Source organism: Lethenteron reissneri, chromosome 4 (assembly GCF_015708825.2).
Source record: "Lethenteron reissneri isolate LAM-NWPU_2019-01 chromosome 4, ASM1570882v1, whole genome shotgun sequence".
Lineage (NCBI taxonomy): Eukaryota > Metazoa > Chordata > Hyperoartia > Petromyzontiformes > Petromyzontidae > Lethenteron > Lethenteron reissneri.
The window spans coordinates 2004931-2021440 of NC_083782.1; the positions used below are offsets into that span (position 1 = coordinate 2004931).

At 48.5% G+C, this 16510-nt stretch overlaps 1 protein-coding gene across 6 annotated transcripts in view; it reads right to left on the reverse strand.

The window, feature by feature from the left end:
* The window catches only part of LOC133349078 (phospholipid-transporting ATPase ABCA1-like), a 77748-nt gene that overhangs the window by 20922 nt on the left and 40316 nt on the right, over window positions 1-16510 (reverse strand). For 3 of the 6 annotated variants that reach the window (XM_061562221.1, XM_061562269.1, XM_061562259.1), the window contains exons 18-32: window positions 15689-15799; window positions 14769-14949; window positions 13584-13715; window positions 11937-12076; window positions 11410-11547; window positions 10679-10962; window positions 9445-9517; window positions 8434-8636; window positions 7295-7343; window positions 6583-6696; window positions 5576-5605; window positions 3841-3992; window positions 3038-3162; window positions 1661-1759; window positions 832-1021 (exon numbers count right to left, since the gene is read on the reverse strand). In XM_061562221.1, coding sequence (XP_061418205.1) covers window positions 832-1021; window positions 1661-1759; window positions 3038-3162; window positions 3841-3992; window positions 5576-5605; window positions 6583-6696; window positions 7295-7343; window positions 8434-8636; window positions 9445-9517; window positions 10679-10962; window positions 11410-11547; window positions 11937-12076; window positions 13584-13715; window positions 14769-14949; window positions 15689-15799 — 2021 coding nt within the window. The remainder of the gene's footprint in view (window positions 1-831; window positions 1022-1660; window positions 1760-3037; window positions 3163-3840; window positions 3993-5575; window positions 5606-6582; window positions 6697-7294; window positions 7344-8433; window positions 8637-9444; window positions 9518-10678; window positions 10963-11409; window positions 11548-11936; window positions 12077-13583; window positions 13716-14768; window positions 14950-15688; window positions 15800-16510) is intronic. The other 3 variants (XM_061562229.1, XM_061562238.1, XM_061562248.1) reach the window with 3 other exon arrangements.

Here is a 16510-nt window from a genome sequence, read left to right on the forward strand (position 1 = left end):
AGGTGTCCGAGTGAGAGATTTCCCTTCATTCATTGTGATTAGCTTCGCATTTTAGCCACACCCTTTGAGACCCATTCTGGGCGGTGAAAAAGGCGCCCATGGCTGTAATTACTATGTCACAACGCGAGGTTGCACTGTGCAAATATAGCAGGTCACGGCCTACACACTCTAGAAGGCAGTGTCAAAGGGTATAAGAATATGTTTTACTCTTTCTGGCACTAGAACAGGTGTTAAGATGTTAAAACACCAAACTGAAACCTTTTGTAAGGAATCATGGCAAGGGAGGTCCCATGAAGTGTCAAAGGGGTTGTGTAGTGTGCACTTGAGGGTCATGGGGCCAGCATTTGAGTGATTTTTTGTTTTGTTTCGTATTGTTTATAAATGCCTACCGTTGGTAGATAAGACAGTTATATCACTTTCACGGGAAGGCCAATAACATGACGAGGTTTTTCTTAATTAGAACGCCATATTTTCAGGGGTCACTCACAACAGCCCCACCTAGTGGAAATGTTACGAGCCGCTTTTAGGCATCGGCGCAACCGATTTTCTGAACGTTTTGAGAAAATGTAACGAAAAGCACCTCCACAGTGGTAAATCTAAATATATATTTACAATTTAACGAAGTGGCTCATCATGTGGAAATGTATAGCGGCTAAATACTCTAAACGCGTGATGTTGATTCTAAATGTGGAGGGAAAAACCGTAGGATCCGGAGAAAAATCCACACGACGACCGGCAGAGATAGAGACATGCAAACCCCAAATATATATAAAAAGTCAGGGGTCGGGATCAAACCCACGACCTCCCGCGTACCGGGCCGCGGTTAGGTACCTGCATGGGGGGCGGCCCCCCAGCCCCTTCGGGGCAGTCGGGCAGGATGACTCGGCGCCCCTCTCCGCTGCATCGGCACTCCGGCGATGGCTCCTCCATGCTCCAGTTCCGCGACTGCAAGGTCTGGGCCATGGCCGGAGACATCGGTGGCTGGACCCACTCGGATTTCGTCTCCATGCAGGCGGCGTTCCTACGGCGTACAGAGCACACGTGAAGTTGGAATACCGTTGACATGTCGGCTAGTGGAGGAGCAACCCGGTTCCCGCCTCGTTGTTTAGGTAGCTGGTTAGGCTGGTTGACGATCAGGCACTCGCCGATTCGCTCCAGTTCACTTGCCTATCGTCAGCCTCACTCTTACAATAGTAATAATAATAGTTTACACTTCTAAAGCGCATTTCAGCCAGAGGTCACAAGGCACTATATAAAACACACATACACACAAGTTCACGCCAATAAAATCCAACCCCAAAACTAACACGAATTAGCAAAAGCCCTCATAAGTGAGTTGCATCTCAAGGCACAATTTGAATGAAGCAAGTGAGGAGTCAACGGAACGAGCATCCAGTGGAAGCCTGAGGCCTACACGAGAAAAGACCTGGTCGCCCATCATCGTTACAGAGACGTAACCTCAGCACACACAACAGGCCACACTGCAAAACCATCATTGAGGGCCTTGTAGGGTGAGGAGAAAATTATTGACCACAACTCAAAACCAGACCGGCAGCCAATGGAGGAGACGCCAGTGCAGGTTGTCGTACATTCAGCAACAGGCGTGTGCGTGAGAATTCTCCACCGGCAAAAATAAACGAAGGTTCGACATGCAACTCACGGGATGGATTCTCCGTTCATGCAGCGCGTGCCGAAGCCCGGTTTGTTGAGCAGCGCGTCGTACAGGGAGTTCGTTTTCACGTTCTCTGGAGCATCATTACTGCAACGTCACGCACGCACAAAGCCCCGTGAGGGCGATTAACACACCGAGCACTTGGGCCACCATGCGATACGCGGCGTTGAGAGGCTCAGACTGACGCAAACTCCGTGAACCCGTTGTCATTTCGTTTTTATTTAGGCGATATCCGAAAGTGAGCACAAGGCCACCACTAGCCAAGCACGATCGTTGAACCCGTGCCGCCCTTGGATGTTGTCAGTCCGCTACGCTTTCTGACAATTTGAAACCTTGTACTCTCTACTTTTTGGACATTATTGTCTCATAAAAAAAATTAGATTTCCCATTTATTGAAAGTAAAAAAAGCATGCAAGTATGTGCTGCAAATACAAGTCATGATGGTGAAGTATTAGATTAAATGTACTATCAAATTATCCGATCACTAACGAAAGAATATAATGCAACACAACATTATGATTAGTGACTTTCATTTAAAAGGTTGGTAACAGGTCCAGAGATGAGAATACAATTGGATTGGGGGTGAGGATTGAGAGAGGTGATAGTGATTAACAACGATAAAATACAATTTTAACCCCCCCCCCCCCCCCCCCGAAGAACAATTTTCACAAAATCTAAACAAATCATGAGCACATTTGGAAATTGTTTGTTATCGCGCAAGGCTCTGACGGAGGTGCTACGTTTCCCAGACGAGTGACATTTGCAGGAGTTTCACAGTCATGGGGCTTTCAACACGCAGGCTTTCGCGACCAATATTATCCATAGTAGAGATTTTTTGGGTTAGATCACGTAAATATACGTGTCGTTAAACCCGCCACCACCCGACACAGCCAATTAGTAATGTTTATCACGTAAACAAAACATGCCAATTCGTTACTAGTATAGTACACCGGTGTGTTTGAGAGTAAACCCACAACATTTACAATTCAAGTATGACGTTTGGCCGGAATGTACAACGAGTCTCATCAGGCGACAGTCAGAGTTGTGGATAAATCCTCCTCCTGTTTTGGTTTTAAATAGAGGGATACATGTGATGGCGTCACTTTCCAAGCAATTTTCAAGTAGCAAAAACTTGGATCGTGATGCGGGCATGCATGGTCTAACTCTTTTTGGGGATTTTTAATGCTTGCTGCGAAGCAGGCAGTGGCATGGTATTATGGTTGTTACACCACAGCGTTATTAACCAGGGGGCTAGGCCACTGGGCTCGAAGAGCGAACCGCTTGCAACCAGCGGCGAACGCGTAATCCACACGGCCACGGCTGCTGCCCGACCTCTGTAGACGCTGATAGGAGGGAAAGGCCTACCTCAGGAACGTGTACTGCTCTCCGTACATCCAGGGCTGCAGCTGAAGCATTGGGTACTTTCCGAACGGAGGGATGATGAGGCTGAAGACCAGTGCCAAGCAAACGAACACAGCCGGCAAGATGATCTGAAAAATAAATTGAGAACGCAGAACCAATCACCCGTCAAGCCTACACACCAAGTCAGAGTGCATCCCCCTGCGAGGTGGTGTTCACCTCAATCAGGGGACCGTAGTATTACAAGTCAGTGGTGGAAATTCCACATTCCTATCGCAGACGCTGGAATCTCCATACAAATGCTAATGTTGACCTTACACAAAGTGGTCCTTCAAACGTGCAGCCCTGTAGTTTAAACTAAACTATTATTTATTTTACAAGGTAAGGCCAACTGAGCTACATAACTATTTTTCAGGAGCGACCTGGCCACAAATGATAGCTCAATGAAGTGGCTTATCATGTGGGAATTTATAGCAGCCAAATACTCCAAATGCATGTTTCTAAATGTGGTGGAAAAAAACCAAACGACCCGGAGAAAAATCCACGCAACCACGGGGAGAGAAAACATGCAAACTCCAAATATACAGGCGTCAGGGTCGGGTATTAGTTGCTTGCTCACTGCTAGTGGAAGGGTGTCCATCAGTGCAAACTCTGGAGAGCCCCCCCACCCCCCACCTATAAGGAAGAAGAGGACCTTACCCCAATGGTCCAAGATTGGCAGGGGATGAAGAAGAATAAGATGGTGATAGCCCCCTGAGGCTAAAGTGTATTTTGCAGGGGAGACCTGGACCTGGAATCTGAGGCCTTACCTGGGCGACGAATCCCTTGCGGCTGCGACGGGCATGGTGGAAGCGCTTGATGAAGAGGGCCTTGAACTGCAGCAGGATGAGCTGTATGCCGCTGATTTGCTGCGTGCCCTTCCCATCGAGCTCATTCAGCTTCTCCAACTCTCCCAGCTCTGCTGGGGTGGAAGGGGGGCGGGAAAAAAATATTATGAAAAACCAAAACAAGTAAAAGCAAGGCTCTGCTGCTATTACTGCTTTTTTTTGACTCAGGTGTGGTGATGCCGTGTGACATGCAAGGCATGATGGGAAGAGCGAATGGAAACACAATCGTGCCCCTTGCCTGTTTAGAATTCACCTTTTTTGCAAGTACTATAATTCTTACAAATGCAACCTGCATGTACAGGTTGTAAATACGTATATTTACTGTTTCTGGCACTCAACTTAACACCGTTCGTTAATTGAGAGACACGTATTAAATGTATGAGTCAAGCCGATGCTTGTGTCAAGGGCTTTTTAAATATAAGGGAGATGATCAAATATTTTTTCCGAAATATAACCAATAAAACATCGACTTTACGTCGGTTGCCAACTGCGAACGGTGGATGTGGGGGTGGTGACGGTAAAAGTGCCATAGCAGTGTCAAATGTCAGAGAAATGAATGGGCTCCCAGCAAAATTCGGGTTTGTCAACACACAATGGCATTCAATTGCATTGGCATGCAGGAATCGACTGATTCGTGTATTTAAACAGCTCTTCATCGAGTATAGATTCAAACCAGCAAGAGGGTGATGCGGGATTTTTTTTCAAATGATTAATTTTCAAATGGAGTAGCAATTTCCAGCCGAGACAATTCATGAACTCGTGGAGAGGATTAATCATTAATTAATTATATCCCCACAGGTTATTTTTAAATCATTGCCATTCATCATTTTGTAAAGCACATCAGGGGTCACAACCAGGGTTGCTGCGCGATCATCTTTGCGATAGGATTTAAAAATTGACGATATGACGATCATCATGCTATCAATTTCCCCAAACTTGGTTATTTACATTTCACATTTGTATAGTTTTTTTTGTACTTGGCTTTACTTCCATGAGCCTGACGTAAGCAGTTGTAATCATTGCACTCAGTTACACTTAAAATGGACCGATGTTGTCAGTTATAGTAAAATTCAATGAACTACAAAAATAATAGTTAATGTCCGCTGCGAAGCAGGTGGCACATGGTATTTATGGTTAATACACCACCACTGAAAGTCATATAATCGCCATGCCCTCAATCATTCTGGAAATATATATTTTTAAAGCATTGATTGAACGTATAACAGCCATACATTCACAACTTTAGTTACCGAGTTTGCTATTTTGTCAATGCAATAAAACGTTTAAGGAAGGCTAAATCGGCTAAAAATAATCACGCTGTAAGGATCGTTGCAAAAACAGACGATACAAATTACCGTGGCTCTCATATCGTACGACATTTATATACGTCGTGTAAACATGTTTGCGGCAACCCCCGCTACAACACAACCCAGCACACAACAACAGCAGCGTGCAACAAAAGCATTCGACACGACTGCACCCGAGACGTAGCCGATTTATAGATTTCAGCCAATGAATGGTATTGTAGAAATTCGTGGATATTTTTTGCTAAAATATTTAATTTAAAAAACACACAACACATTTTTTCAAATCAAAGTCAGCGATAGGCCACGAAGAGGTAATTCCAAAGAAGGCTTTAAGAATGAACTCGATATACCTTTCTTCCAGAGCTCTGGGATTCTGTATCCTTTAGGCATGCATGTGTTTACAAAAAGGGGCAGTAGTTGAAATGCACAGCACACCATAACGTTAATTTCACACACACAACGCACAATCACACAACGCGCACACACACAACGTGCACACACACAACGTGCACACACACAACGCGCACACACACAACGTACACACACAATGCACAATCACACAACGCGTACACACACAACGTACATACACACAGAGAACACATACACAACGTACACACACACACAACGTACACACACACACAACGTGCACACACACATAACGTAACAGCTCAGCGTTATCAGTCAAAAGCAATATCTAAGTAGACATCCACCACGGTGTCACCCAGATTAAATGTTGAATTCTACTTATTATTAGACAGTCGTTTGAACTGCATAGTTTGTATTTCCGTTTCACCGCGCATTCCAGCACATTTTTACGTGTGTTTAGCTAAGTAAGGTGCGAAAGAAGTTGAACATATATACAAACATACATTAAAAATTCGCCCGATAGTTGGATTTCTAATAAAAAAAACTATAAACTATGTTTTACTTTACCAGGTAAGGCCCACCAAGCTACGTAGCTCTTTTTCAGAAGCGACCTAGCCACAAATGATAGCTCAACGAAGTGGCTCGTCATCACGTGGACATTTATAGCAGCCAAATACTCATCTTCATCATCATCAACACTCCATATCAATACCACGCCTCCCACGGTAGTACACCTCGGGGCGCCCTGCGGCAGGGGAACACCCTGGCTGGCAGCTGTCCCTGTGTGCCACAAGGCGGAACGCAGCACCGATGAGCGAGCGGGCACTGGGTAAAAGTGTTACCGGGGAGAGCCCCGCGTCTCCACGTGGCTTCCCCGAATTGAAGAAAATCGCGAGCAGTTTTTATTTGGACAAAGACGGCGGAGAATTGATTCTCTCGCCTAAACCCGAGAGGCTTGTGTGAGCCAACAGGCGAGGGGAGCGCAAAGCACCTTGAAACACGTTCCTCTCGGCCAGTTCCATGTCCACTTCGGGCTCGGCGTGGGTCGTCAGATGACATCCGGAGAAACGTATCCTCCTGTGTCTCTTCCTCGGAATCTCCCCGTCTGAAGTGAAACCACGACACGACCATAACCATAATAAATGCTTTACAGCAGGTGTTTTAAATGTTTAAATGCTGAATAAAACATCCGTTGCAAGGCATTGAGTCAGCATTACTTTTGTTAAAACACACAAACAAAATACGCTTTGATTATGTATTATGATTTGCCTACACCAAAGACAGCCTCCTTTATCAAACTAGGTTGAAAACTTATTTCTTTAGAACTGACTATCGTGTTTAGTTTGTTGTCCTTCCCCCGCACGTCCAATGAGCACGGTTGGCTGCATACGGTGCAAAAGAAGTTCAACATACATACATCGTCTCACCGGTGCTATCAACTAAAAGGACGCCAAGAGGCGAACAACACAAGGACGATCCAAACGCCAAGGCATTGATAGCTCGGGTTAAGCTGTTTTATCTATGGGACCCTTATTTTGAGTGTAATCTTTTGATAGAGTACTGCCAAGAAGGGTCCCACAGATAACGACCTTAACCCCAGCTCGGTCGAAACGGCGGAGGTCACATGAGCTGTGCGCGTGCTCGTTGCTGGACTGCTCTGGAATTTCCGCGAAAGGCGCGGCAAAGGCTTTGTTGCGACTCACTGTTTGCGTGACTGTTGGTGGCAGGCTCCTCGGCTACTTTCAGGAAGATCTGCAAGATTGGGAAAGACACAAAGGGTCGTGGGTGAGTGACGCACCACTTGAACGCGCGCGTACTCGTGTGGAACACGCAGCGAGGTGGCAGACAGGAGCGCAAGCGGTGTGGTGCATCTGTAAGGTCACTCATTCTCCTTTGCTGGCCCCCAATGTCTGATATTCCCTTCCCCCGCCATCCGTGCTGCCGATTCCCTGCCCCTGTTCAAGTCCAGATCGTAAGACATTCCTCCCCTCCTCTGCCTATGACTGACCGCCTCTTCCTCGCTTTCTATTAAATAAATATGCCCACTGTTTCTCAGGAGTGTCTTGAGATACAGTCGAATTTGTACAACATGACAGCGTGGCGTTGGGGAGACACCGTACCTGCTGATGACCAGCTCCGCCAGCTTCTCGTATGTGTGTGTGTCTGTATATATATGTGCGTGTGCGTGCGCAAGTATGTACATGTGCGTGCGTGTGTATTTTTAGGTGTCTGTACATGTGCACGTGTCTGTACTTGTGTGTGTGTGTGCGTGTCTGTATATATTCCACGTGGGGCACAGCTGGTGCATCATTCAGTACAACCCATGGGACCTGGGTTTGTCCCATGACCTCCTGCCAGCAGCGAGCCTTCGACACTTCATGTGGCGTCAAAGTGCACTTGGCCTGGCACAGGCACCGTGGTGACGTCACCGTCACTTTGTGGCAAATGGCGTGTATTGTTTTTGGTCTGTATGTGTATGTATGTGTATGACTGTTCGTGTGTGGGGAGCGGTAGTCTAGCGGCTAGCACGGTGTGCTATGAACCCGGTGACCCGAGTTTGATTCCCGCTCACGATCAACACCAGTGACGATTATCTGGACTGGTCTTGGCACTCTACTAGGTCGACTCAGCCTCAAATGAGTACCTGGTGTATAAACATCGCCACTGGGGAGACAAAGGCAGCCAGGCGTGGTGTTGGCCACCCACCCCCTCGTGTGCCGTGCCAGTCTTCATTAGGCGCTAGCTATCAGCACTTGCTCCAACAGTCTGTTCAGGCTACACGGGGGATCTTTGTCTTTGTACGTGCGTGCGTCTGCAAGTGCGTGCGCGCGCTCGTTCCAACCTCCTCGAGCGTGGTGTCCGAGACGCCGTAGCTCGAGACGCCGAGCTCCGCCAGCTTCTCGTCCAGCTCCTTGAAGAGCAGCGCGAAGCTGCCGTCCTTGGCGCCATGGGAGGGGAGCAAGTAGGTCAGCTCCTGCCCAAAGTTCTCGATGAGCCGGGCGTCCGGCAAGTGTTGCTGCAACAGCCGCGTCACCGAGCTCACGTCTGCACACCGCACGGCAACACCACCATCACCACCGGAGATCCAAGTCACGTCGCTTAAAGGGAAGCAGTGCCACTAAAAACGCGAGTTTTAAAACTTGTGATTGGCAGTGTGGAGCACGTGTGTTGAAATTATTCTACAAGCACAAAGGTGATAAACGGGTTCTGAATTTGAGTGATTGGCCACTTGAACTGCATTGGAATTAAAAAGGACAATGACGGAGCTGATGATGGTGGTGATTATGAAGTTACAGATGCTGGGTAAAATGTTGCATCACAGGACTCTGAGAGATGCCAATGGCAAGGGGAGGCCTTTACCAAAAAGTGGATTGATCATGGATGATGATGATGATAATATGATAGTTAATGACAAAATGTGAATTGAAGTTACTGTAATTGTAAAGAAAACCGAAGCAACTGGATGTGCAGCGGCCTGTATTCGTGAATGGCGTTGAACGTTTAGACAGAGCGCGCCTCTGGGTGGAACGTACAATGGCAACTCCACCATCAGTCTCATTTGTGTCTACGCACCGCAGTCATCATAGTCATGATCATCAGCCATGATCATCAGCCATGCTCTATCCACTGCTGGGAGCTGTGGCAATCCATTACAGACAATTATGTTTGTTGTGCCACCTTACAAAAGAGGCGGTTCGAAGTGTCGAGTCAGGATGTGAAGGGCTGCGCAGTGGATGGGGGATCTGACGGTCCCAGGAAAGGAATTCATGGTCAGAAGAAGAGGGAATGCAGACCCCCCCCCCCCCCGCCACAAGTGGGCATAATTCAAGAAGAAGGACGGCTCTGTACTAACCTGCGATCGAGTCGGGGTTGGATTCATCGCTTCCGAATCCTTCGTCTGAGCTGCTCGCTGAGTGGCGATCATCCTGCATCGAGTGGAGATTGACAAACGTGGCAATGAAAACGATTAAAGGAAACGGAGCGAGCCCCGTTCACTCTCCCGTGGCCTCTCTCTCTCTCTCTCCATCAGGCCGGTAAGAAAGTGCAGCAATATCTCTCATGGCTTCTTCATGATATTGCTCATACGACACAAGAGCACAATGCATTTAACCATTACAGAAACGGTATCATGCAGACGTCAAGTGCATTCTCAATCTACTGATGGATGATGGCCACCCCACGCCATGCGGATCGTGGGTGTTACTCGACCATAAAAAATAGCGCCTGGAAGTAGTTATGACAGAACTACTGTAAAGTATCTCTGGTCCACATAGTAGAGGAAAGCTCTAAACATAAAACTTACTCTTCTTGGTTCTTTCGGTAAAGTCACGTAGAAGGGAAGTAATAAAAGAATAAAAATAAAACATAATAAAATTATTTTTATAATAAAAATAAAACATAATAAAATTATTTTTATTATTTTATTACTTCCCTTCTACGTGACTTTAACGAAAGAACCAAGAAGATGAATCCCTGCAGTCACGAAAGCTTTAAATCGAAATAAAACTTACTAATGCATTATCTTAAAACTTAACAATTCGAAAAAAACCCACACCTCAACACAGCATCTCCTCACTCTAGCTAGCATTTGGCAGCTTCAAGGGCGGGCCCTCGCCAAAGAGGTGAAACTCCACATTCCCAGGACGTGAACCAACCGGCGGCACTCGAATTAGATAACAATAAAAAAGAAACTCCGTTTTGCAAAGAGCCTTTTCTCGAAGCACTGTATAACAGATGTAAAGAAATCTTGTAAAAATAAAACACTGACACACCAGTAAAAACCCAATCACAATACAGTACAAAAAAACGACTCAAAATATAAAATAAAAACACAGACAACTGACTATCGGTGGAACCCAGGGAAGCTACTGCTGTAAAAACTTGTTTAAAACGTATACGTGTCACAACCTCCAGCAAATTGTGCCCATCGCGCCCGCGACCCCGTACCACTCTTGTCCCCGCAGCGCAAGCGAAGTGTCAAAGCGGCGGCGGCTGCCGGCAGCGGAGAGAAAGGTGGCGTTGGGGAGGAGGGGGTGGGGTGGGGGGCGGCAGGCGGCAGTGGAAACCGCGTGTCACGGTGCGCGTACATCGGGGGCCTGCCTGCCGTGCCACACCTGCATGAGCAGGCTGCGCGTGCGCTCCGTGAAGCTGCTGTCAGCCTCGAAGCGCGCCAGCCCGGCCAGGCAGCTCGAGTTGCTCCCGCCGCTGCCGCTGCGCTTCACCATGGTGAGGTAGTAGCCGGCGCCGAAGGCGTTCTTCAGGAAGAGCGACGAGCCGCAGCAGCGCAGGCGGCCGTGGGAGATGATGGCGATGCGGTCGCCCAGGAGGTCCGCCTCGTCCATGTGGTGCGTGGACAGGATGATGGTGCGGCCTGCGTGTGGCCAGGGGATGGAGGGGAGCACGGCGGTGGTGGGGGGGGGGTATAGGGAGCATGGACGGGGGGGGGGACACACACAGGAGAGACGTGGAGAGATATCAAGACAATGGGGAGATGTGGGGGGGACACAGGAGAGACGTGGGGGAGACGTGGGGGAGACACAGGGAAGACATGGGGTAGACGCGAGGGAGACGCTGGGGAGACATGTGGGAGACATGGTGTATGCAGGTAAAATATGAGACGAGAGGAAGAACTCAGGGGAGACATGGTGGAGATGCAGAGGGATTCCAAATGCCGCGGCAGGCATGGTGCTGGCCACCCACCCCCTCGTGTGCCGTGCCAGGCTTCATAGGTGCTCGCTAACAGCACTTTCCCCAACAGCCTGTTCAAGGCTACACGGGGGATCTTTGCCGGTGTGTGCGTGGAGCGGGAGCGCTGTACCGTGCCGGTACTTGAGCAGGAGGTTCCAGATGCCGCGGCGGGCGTAGGGGTCGACGCCGGCCGTGGGCTCGTCCAGGAACACGACCTTGGAGCCGCCCACGAACGCGATGCCGATGGACAGCTTCCTCTGCATGCCGCCTGCCGGTGGGCAAAGGAGCGTCGTGAACGTCCACGTCTCACACCGCGCTGACACGGTCGAGGGATCGGACACCACAATCGCAGTGGGGCGAGCGATGCTGCGATCGCGGGAAGGGCCTCCCCTGCTGGAGGGAACCCCGTGGGGAACGAGCGGGTCTCTATTCACACGGCTGTTGTTATGAACCTAAAACGTCAGGGAACGTCGTGCAAAAAACAGCACGACCCAAAAAATCACATTGGCGCAGTAACACGACCCCTGAAAACCCGTACGGACGGGTCAGTGGCCCCCTGCGTTGTCACGTCCATCCGCTATAGGCCCATCGGTCAGCCCAGCAGGCTGGGAGTTTCACAGAGACATCGTGTGACCTTTGCGCTGTGCGTCTGCTCACCCGAGAGGCTCTTGGAGATGTCGCTTCTCTTGTGGGCAAGGTCCACGTCCTGGATCATCTGCTCGATCTCCTGCTTCGCTTCTTGCTCGGAGCGACCCTTCAGCCGAGCATAAAACCAGATGTGCTCCTCCACCGTCAATCTGTCGGCAGAGAGAGGAGTGGCAAGCACCACTCGAGTGAATCAAATCCGTAAAACGATAAATAAGATACTGTTAAAAGAAACTGAACTCTCGATTGTGCTACTGGTGGAGCTATGCACTTTTAAATCCAGATTGAAAACTCCTTTCTTTAGAACTGCTTTTTATGTTGCCCTTCCCCCGCACCTCCGATGAGCACGGTTGGCTACATACGGTGCGAAAGAAGTTCAAGAAACTTACGTACATGCACCACGAGGACAATAATCTGCTGGGAAATCTTTCAGAGCAGAGAGAATGACCCGCGGTAGCGGAAAATGTGCAGCAGCTTCTGGAATACCTCGACATGACCTCCGATCCACAGAACAGGGAGCAGCAGCACTTCCCCTACCCACCCTGCTATGTAAAATGTGTAATTCTTAGAGTTGCTCATTAAACTAAACTATTTTGTATTTGACCAGGTAAGGCCCACTGAGCTATGTAGCTCTTTTTTAGAAGCCAAGGACTCTGGGAGAGAGAGGCATGCCAACTCTAAATATACAGGCATCAGGGTTGGGGTCGAACCTACGACCTCCTGTATACCAGGCGAAGTAGTTAACATTGAACCACTTTCGAACCCCGGTTACCTTTCCAACTGCATGGTAAAAAATAGTCCTGGTCAAGGTGGTCTGGCAACAATGGTCACGGCTTTATTAACGAAAAGCCAGAACAATGAACTATGCACTTTTAAATCATCTACATTGAAAACTCATTTGTTTAGAACTGCTCTTTGAACTACTTTCACTGTCTTCTGCCGTGAATCACCCTCGTTGCTTCTGATAATTGAAGTCGTCTTTAAGTTTAGATCTTTACCACATCTCTTGGTCTGATTCTCTTACCTCCTATTTTCCTCAAAATAGACCAAACTTACATCGTGATAATCTATGTTGTCAAATCTAGCCTGGATCTAGGGCCCAGTTGTCAATCCGCTGCTGGATGAGAGCCTCCGCCACACCGTGCCCGGGTTGCGTGGGTTCATTTCACCGCACGTCACCACGGCGTAACCGTGAGCCAGTGCCGGATTATCCTAGTAGCACAAGCTACATTTGCTATGGGCCCCGTACTTTCAAGGGCCCCGCACTAAATGCTTTCAAGCTATCAATTCCGGTTCAGTGATTCTGCACTTACTCTATTACTATAGTACTATACTGCCTTCAATTTTTATGAACGACTGGGTATTTAAGGTTAGTGATTTGTCGTATTATCTCGCTGTATAGCAAATGAAAAAATGCAAATACTTTACTATGCAAGTTAAAATTTTGTGTTTTAATTATTTAAGTGTCTTTTTTAAATTAGGGCCCCTTTATAACATATGCTACAGGCCCCGCACTAGCTTAATCCGGCACTGCCGTGAGCAGCCTATAAATCCCGTTTTTACGCAATGATGAACACTCTCCAAGCTTTAATCTTCTTAGCTTCCCAGACCTGACATGATCGGGCATGTTCCGGTGAAACGAATGGGGCGTGAACTCACTGGTCGAAGAGCACGTTGTACTGGGGGCACACGCCCAGGTTCTTGCGGATTTTATCGATGTCCGTCCGGATGTCTCTGCCGAGGATGTACGCCGTGCCGGCCGTTGGAGGGAACAGCCCGGTCAGGATCGACCTGACGACAGCACGGACAAAATACAGACACGCGTGGGCATTTTGTTAGTCCACTGCTGGATGAGGGCCTCCTCCCCAGCGGCGTGCGTGCAGGTTGTGTGGGTCGTTCAACCGGACTTGACTGCCGATAATTATCAGCGTGGTTTTGAGAAGGCAGGTAGCCAAGTGCGGTAGAACAACGGATTTTGCCGCACTGCCCTCTGCTGCCCACAACGCAGCCCGGCAGCAGCAGCATCAACAGCAGCAGCCAATAGCAACTTGGCATGCATGGTGGTCGCCCACTCAAGCACTATCCAGGCTAAAACGCAGCTTAGCTTCCGATATCTAATGAGACTGGGTGATTTGGCTACAACTCGGCTTGCTTGAGTGAAAATGTACTTGTACAAGCTGAATAACTTGTTGTTTTCCACGACGGAACATGCCAGATAAACATTTACTCCCTCCGTGAGAAAGAATAAGGTTAGTGCTACTGTGCAGTTTTATCCAACCTATTGATTTTTCAAACAAGTTTCGACTGAACAAATGGAACTTTATCCAACGTGAAAAAAGCAGATGTGGTTTACCTCGTATCTGTGTCTCCTATCTCCGCTCGTTTTCTGAGCCCTCACACAATTGTCAGCGCCCTCCCACAGCTTTGCGGCCCTGGACAACTGCCCTAAAATCATTTAAACAATTTTTTTAATTTACCAGGTAAGACCCACTGAGCTACATAGCTCTTTTTCAGAAGTTACCTGGTCACAAATAATAGCTCAACTATGTGGCTTATCACGAGGAAATGTATAGCAGGATCCAAATACTCTAAACGCATGTTTTTAAATGAGGAGGGAAAAACCGGAGGACCCGGAGAAAAATCCACGCGACCACAGGGAGTGACAGACACGCAAACTCCAAATATACAGCAGGCATCAGGGGTTGGGATAAAACCCACGACCTCTCCTGTACACCAGGCGAGGTAGTTAACCTGTCGCCACCGCGGCAGGGAGTGGTCGTGGAGGCGTGGGGGGAGGGTGGCATGATGTGACGTGGTGGCGGTGTGCCGGCCGGCATGACGTACATGGTGGTGGTCTTGCCGGCCCCGTTGTGGCCCAGGAAGGAGGTGATCTGGCCCTGGTAGAAGTTGAGGCTCAGGCCGTCGACGGCGAGCTTCTTGCCCGCATTGTAGATCTTCACCAGGCCCTGGATGGAGACGCCCACGGGCAGGTCGCCCGGCTCGTCCTCCACGAAAATGTTGTCCACTGCAGGGTGAATAAAACAGGGGGCAGTCAACGGCGGGGGTCACCTACGATGGTTGCTGCCGCTCTTGTGCTGTTCCCAATGTCGAAGGCTCCGCCGATCGTCCCTGCTGGCTGCATGTACTGCATGTATGTTGAACTTATTTCGCACTGTATGTAGTCAACCCGTGCTAATTGGAAGTCATCAAAAGGAATTGGAAGAGAAACTTCTGACGTACACGTACGTCATCGGAGTAGAAAAGGGTTAAGGCTTTCCCACCTCTCTTCTGCCTGTGACTGTCTTCTCTAATCTGTATTACTGTCTCACGTATAAAAGTCAGTTTCTTTTCAAAAATAAAAAAATATGTTTTGTCCATCAGCCTTGCGGGCCTTTCTGGTGTGGTGTTTCATATTTGCTTCAGTTCGCGCGCCAGTAATGCTGGAGCGTTTATCAATTCCGTATCATTGGTCGCGAAAGGCTACTCGTTAGGCATCTGTATATATGTATGTTGAACTTATTTCGCACCGTCGTACGTAGCCAACTTCTTTCGCACCATACGTAGCCAACCGTGCTAATCGGAGGTGCCGGAAAAAGGAAAATCTATCGAAAAAAACAGACTGAAGCGCACTCAAGACTGACGGACGGAAGCACAGGAACACGAGTGAATACTGCGACGAGACAGACCGGCCAGAGAGAAGACAAGACGGACGCGTCAACGCGCGAGCGGAAGTGAGACGGAAGAGTGCACGGGCGCGATCGTACCCTGCGGTTGTTTCTGAGCGATCGTCTCGTACAGCTCCTTCTCCATGGTGTCGCCGCGCCAGTAGGCACGGGTGCAGGGGAAGTACCACGGCTTGGGGACTCCGTACTGGCCTGAGAATGTGCCAGGGGGAAACACAGACACTTTATAACGAGCAAAACCAAACAACCGTTCACGACAACGGTAGCGGCGGTGGCGGCAGCAGCAACAGCAGCAATGGCATCAGTATCAGATAGACTAAAAACTAATAATATTTTTTATTTTACCAGGTAAGGCCCACTGAGCTATGTAGCTCTTTTTCAGAAGCGACCTGACCACAAATGTTAGCTCAACAAAGTGGCTTATCGTGTGGAAATTTAGAGCAGCCCGAAAACTCTAAACGCACGTTTCTAAATGTAGAGTAAAAAACTGGATGACCCGGAGAAAAGTCCATGCGACCACGGGGAGAGAACACAAACTCCAAATGTACAGGCGTCAGAGTCTGGATCAAACCCACGACCTCCCACATGCCAGGCAAGGTAGTTAACATCTTGCCACTGTGGCGTCCACTGATGCTCAGCTATGAATCTCCATCGGGCTCCCAAGAGTTTTCCATTGACTGACGCCCCTCTCTTTTCGCCAGATGTTTCCCTCACACGTATTATAATCCATGCCAGTTGCAGAAAATGTTTAAAATTTGTAAAAATTTAGACGATAAAAAATTATTTAACGAGAAAATGTCCTTTGGCGAGGTGATGGACGTGTCAGGAACCAATCAACTGGAAAAACGTGATGAGCCACTTGCAAATACATGAGATGCGATTGGATGCTCCGCAGAAACTAAG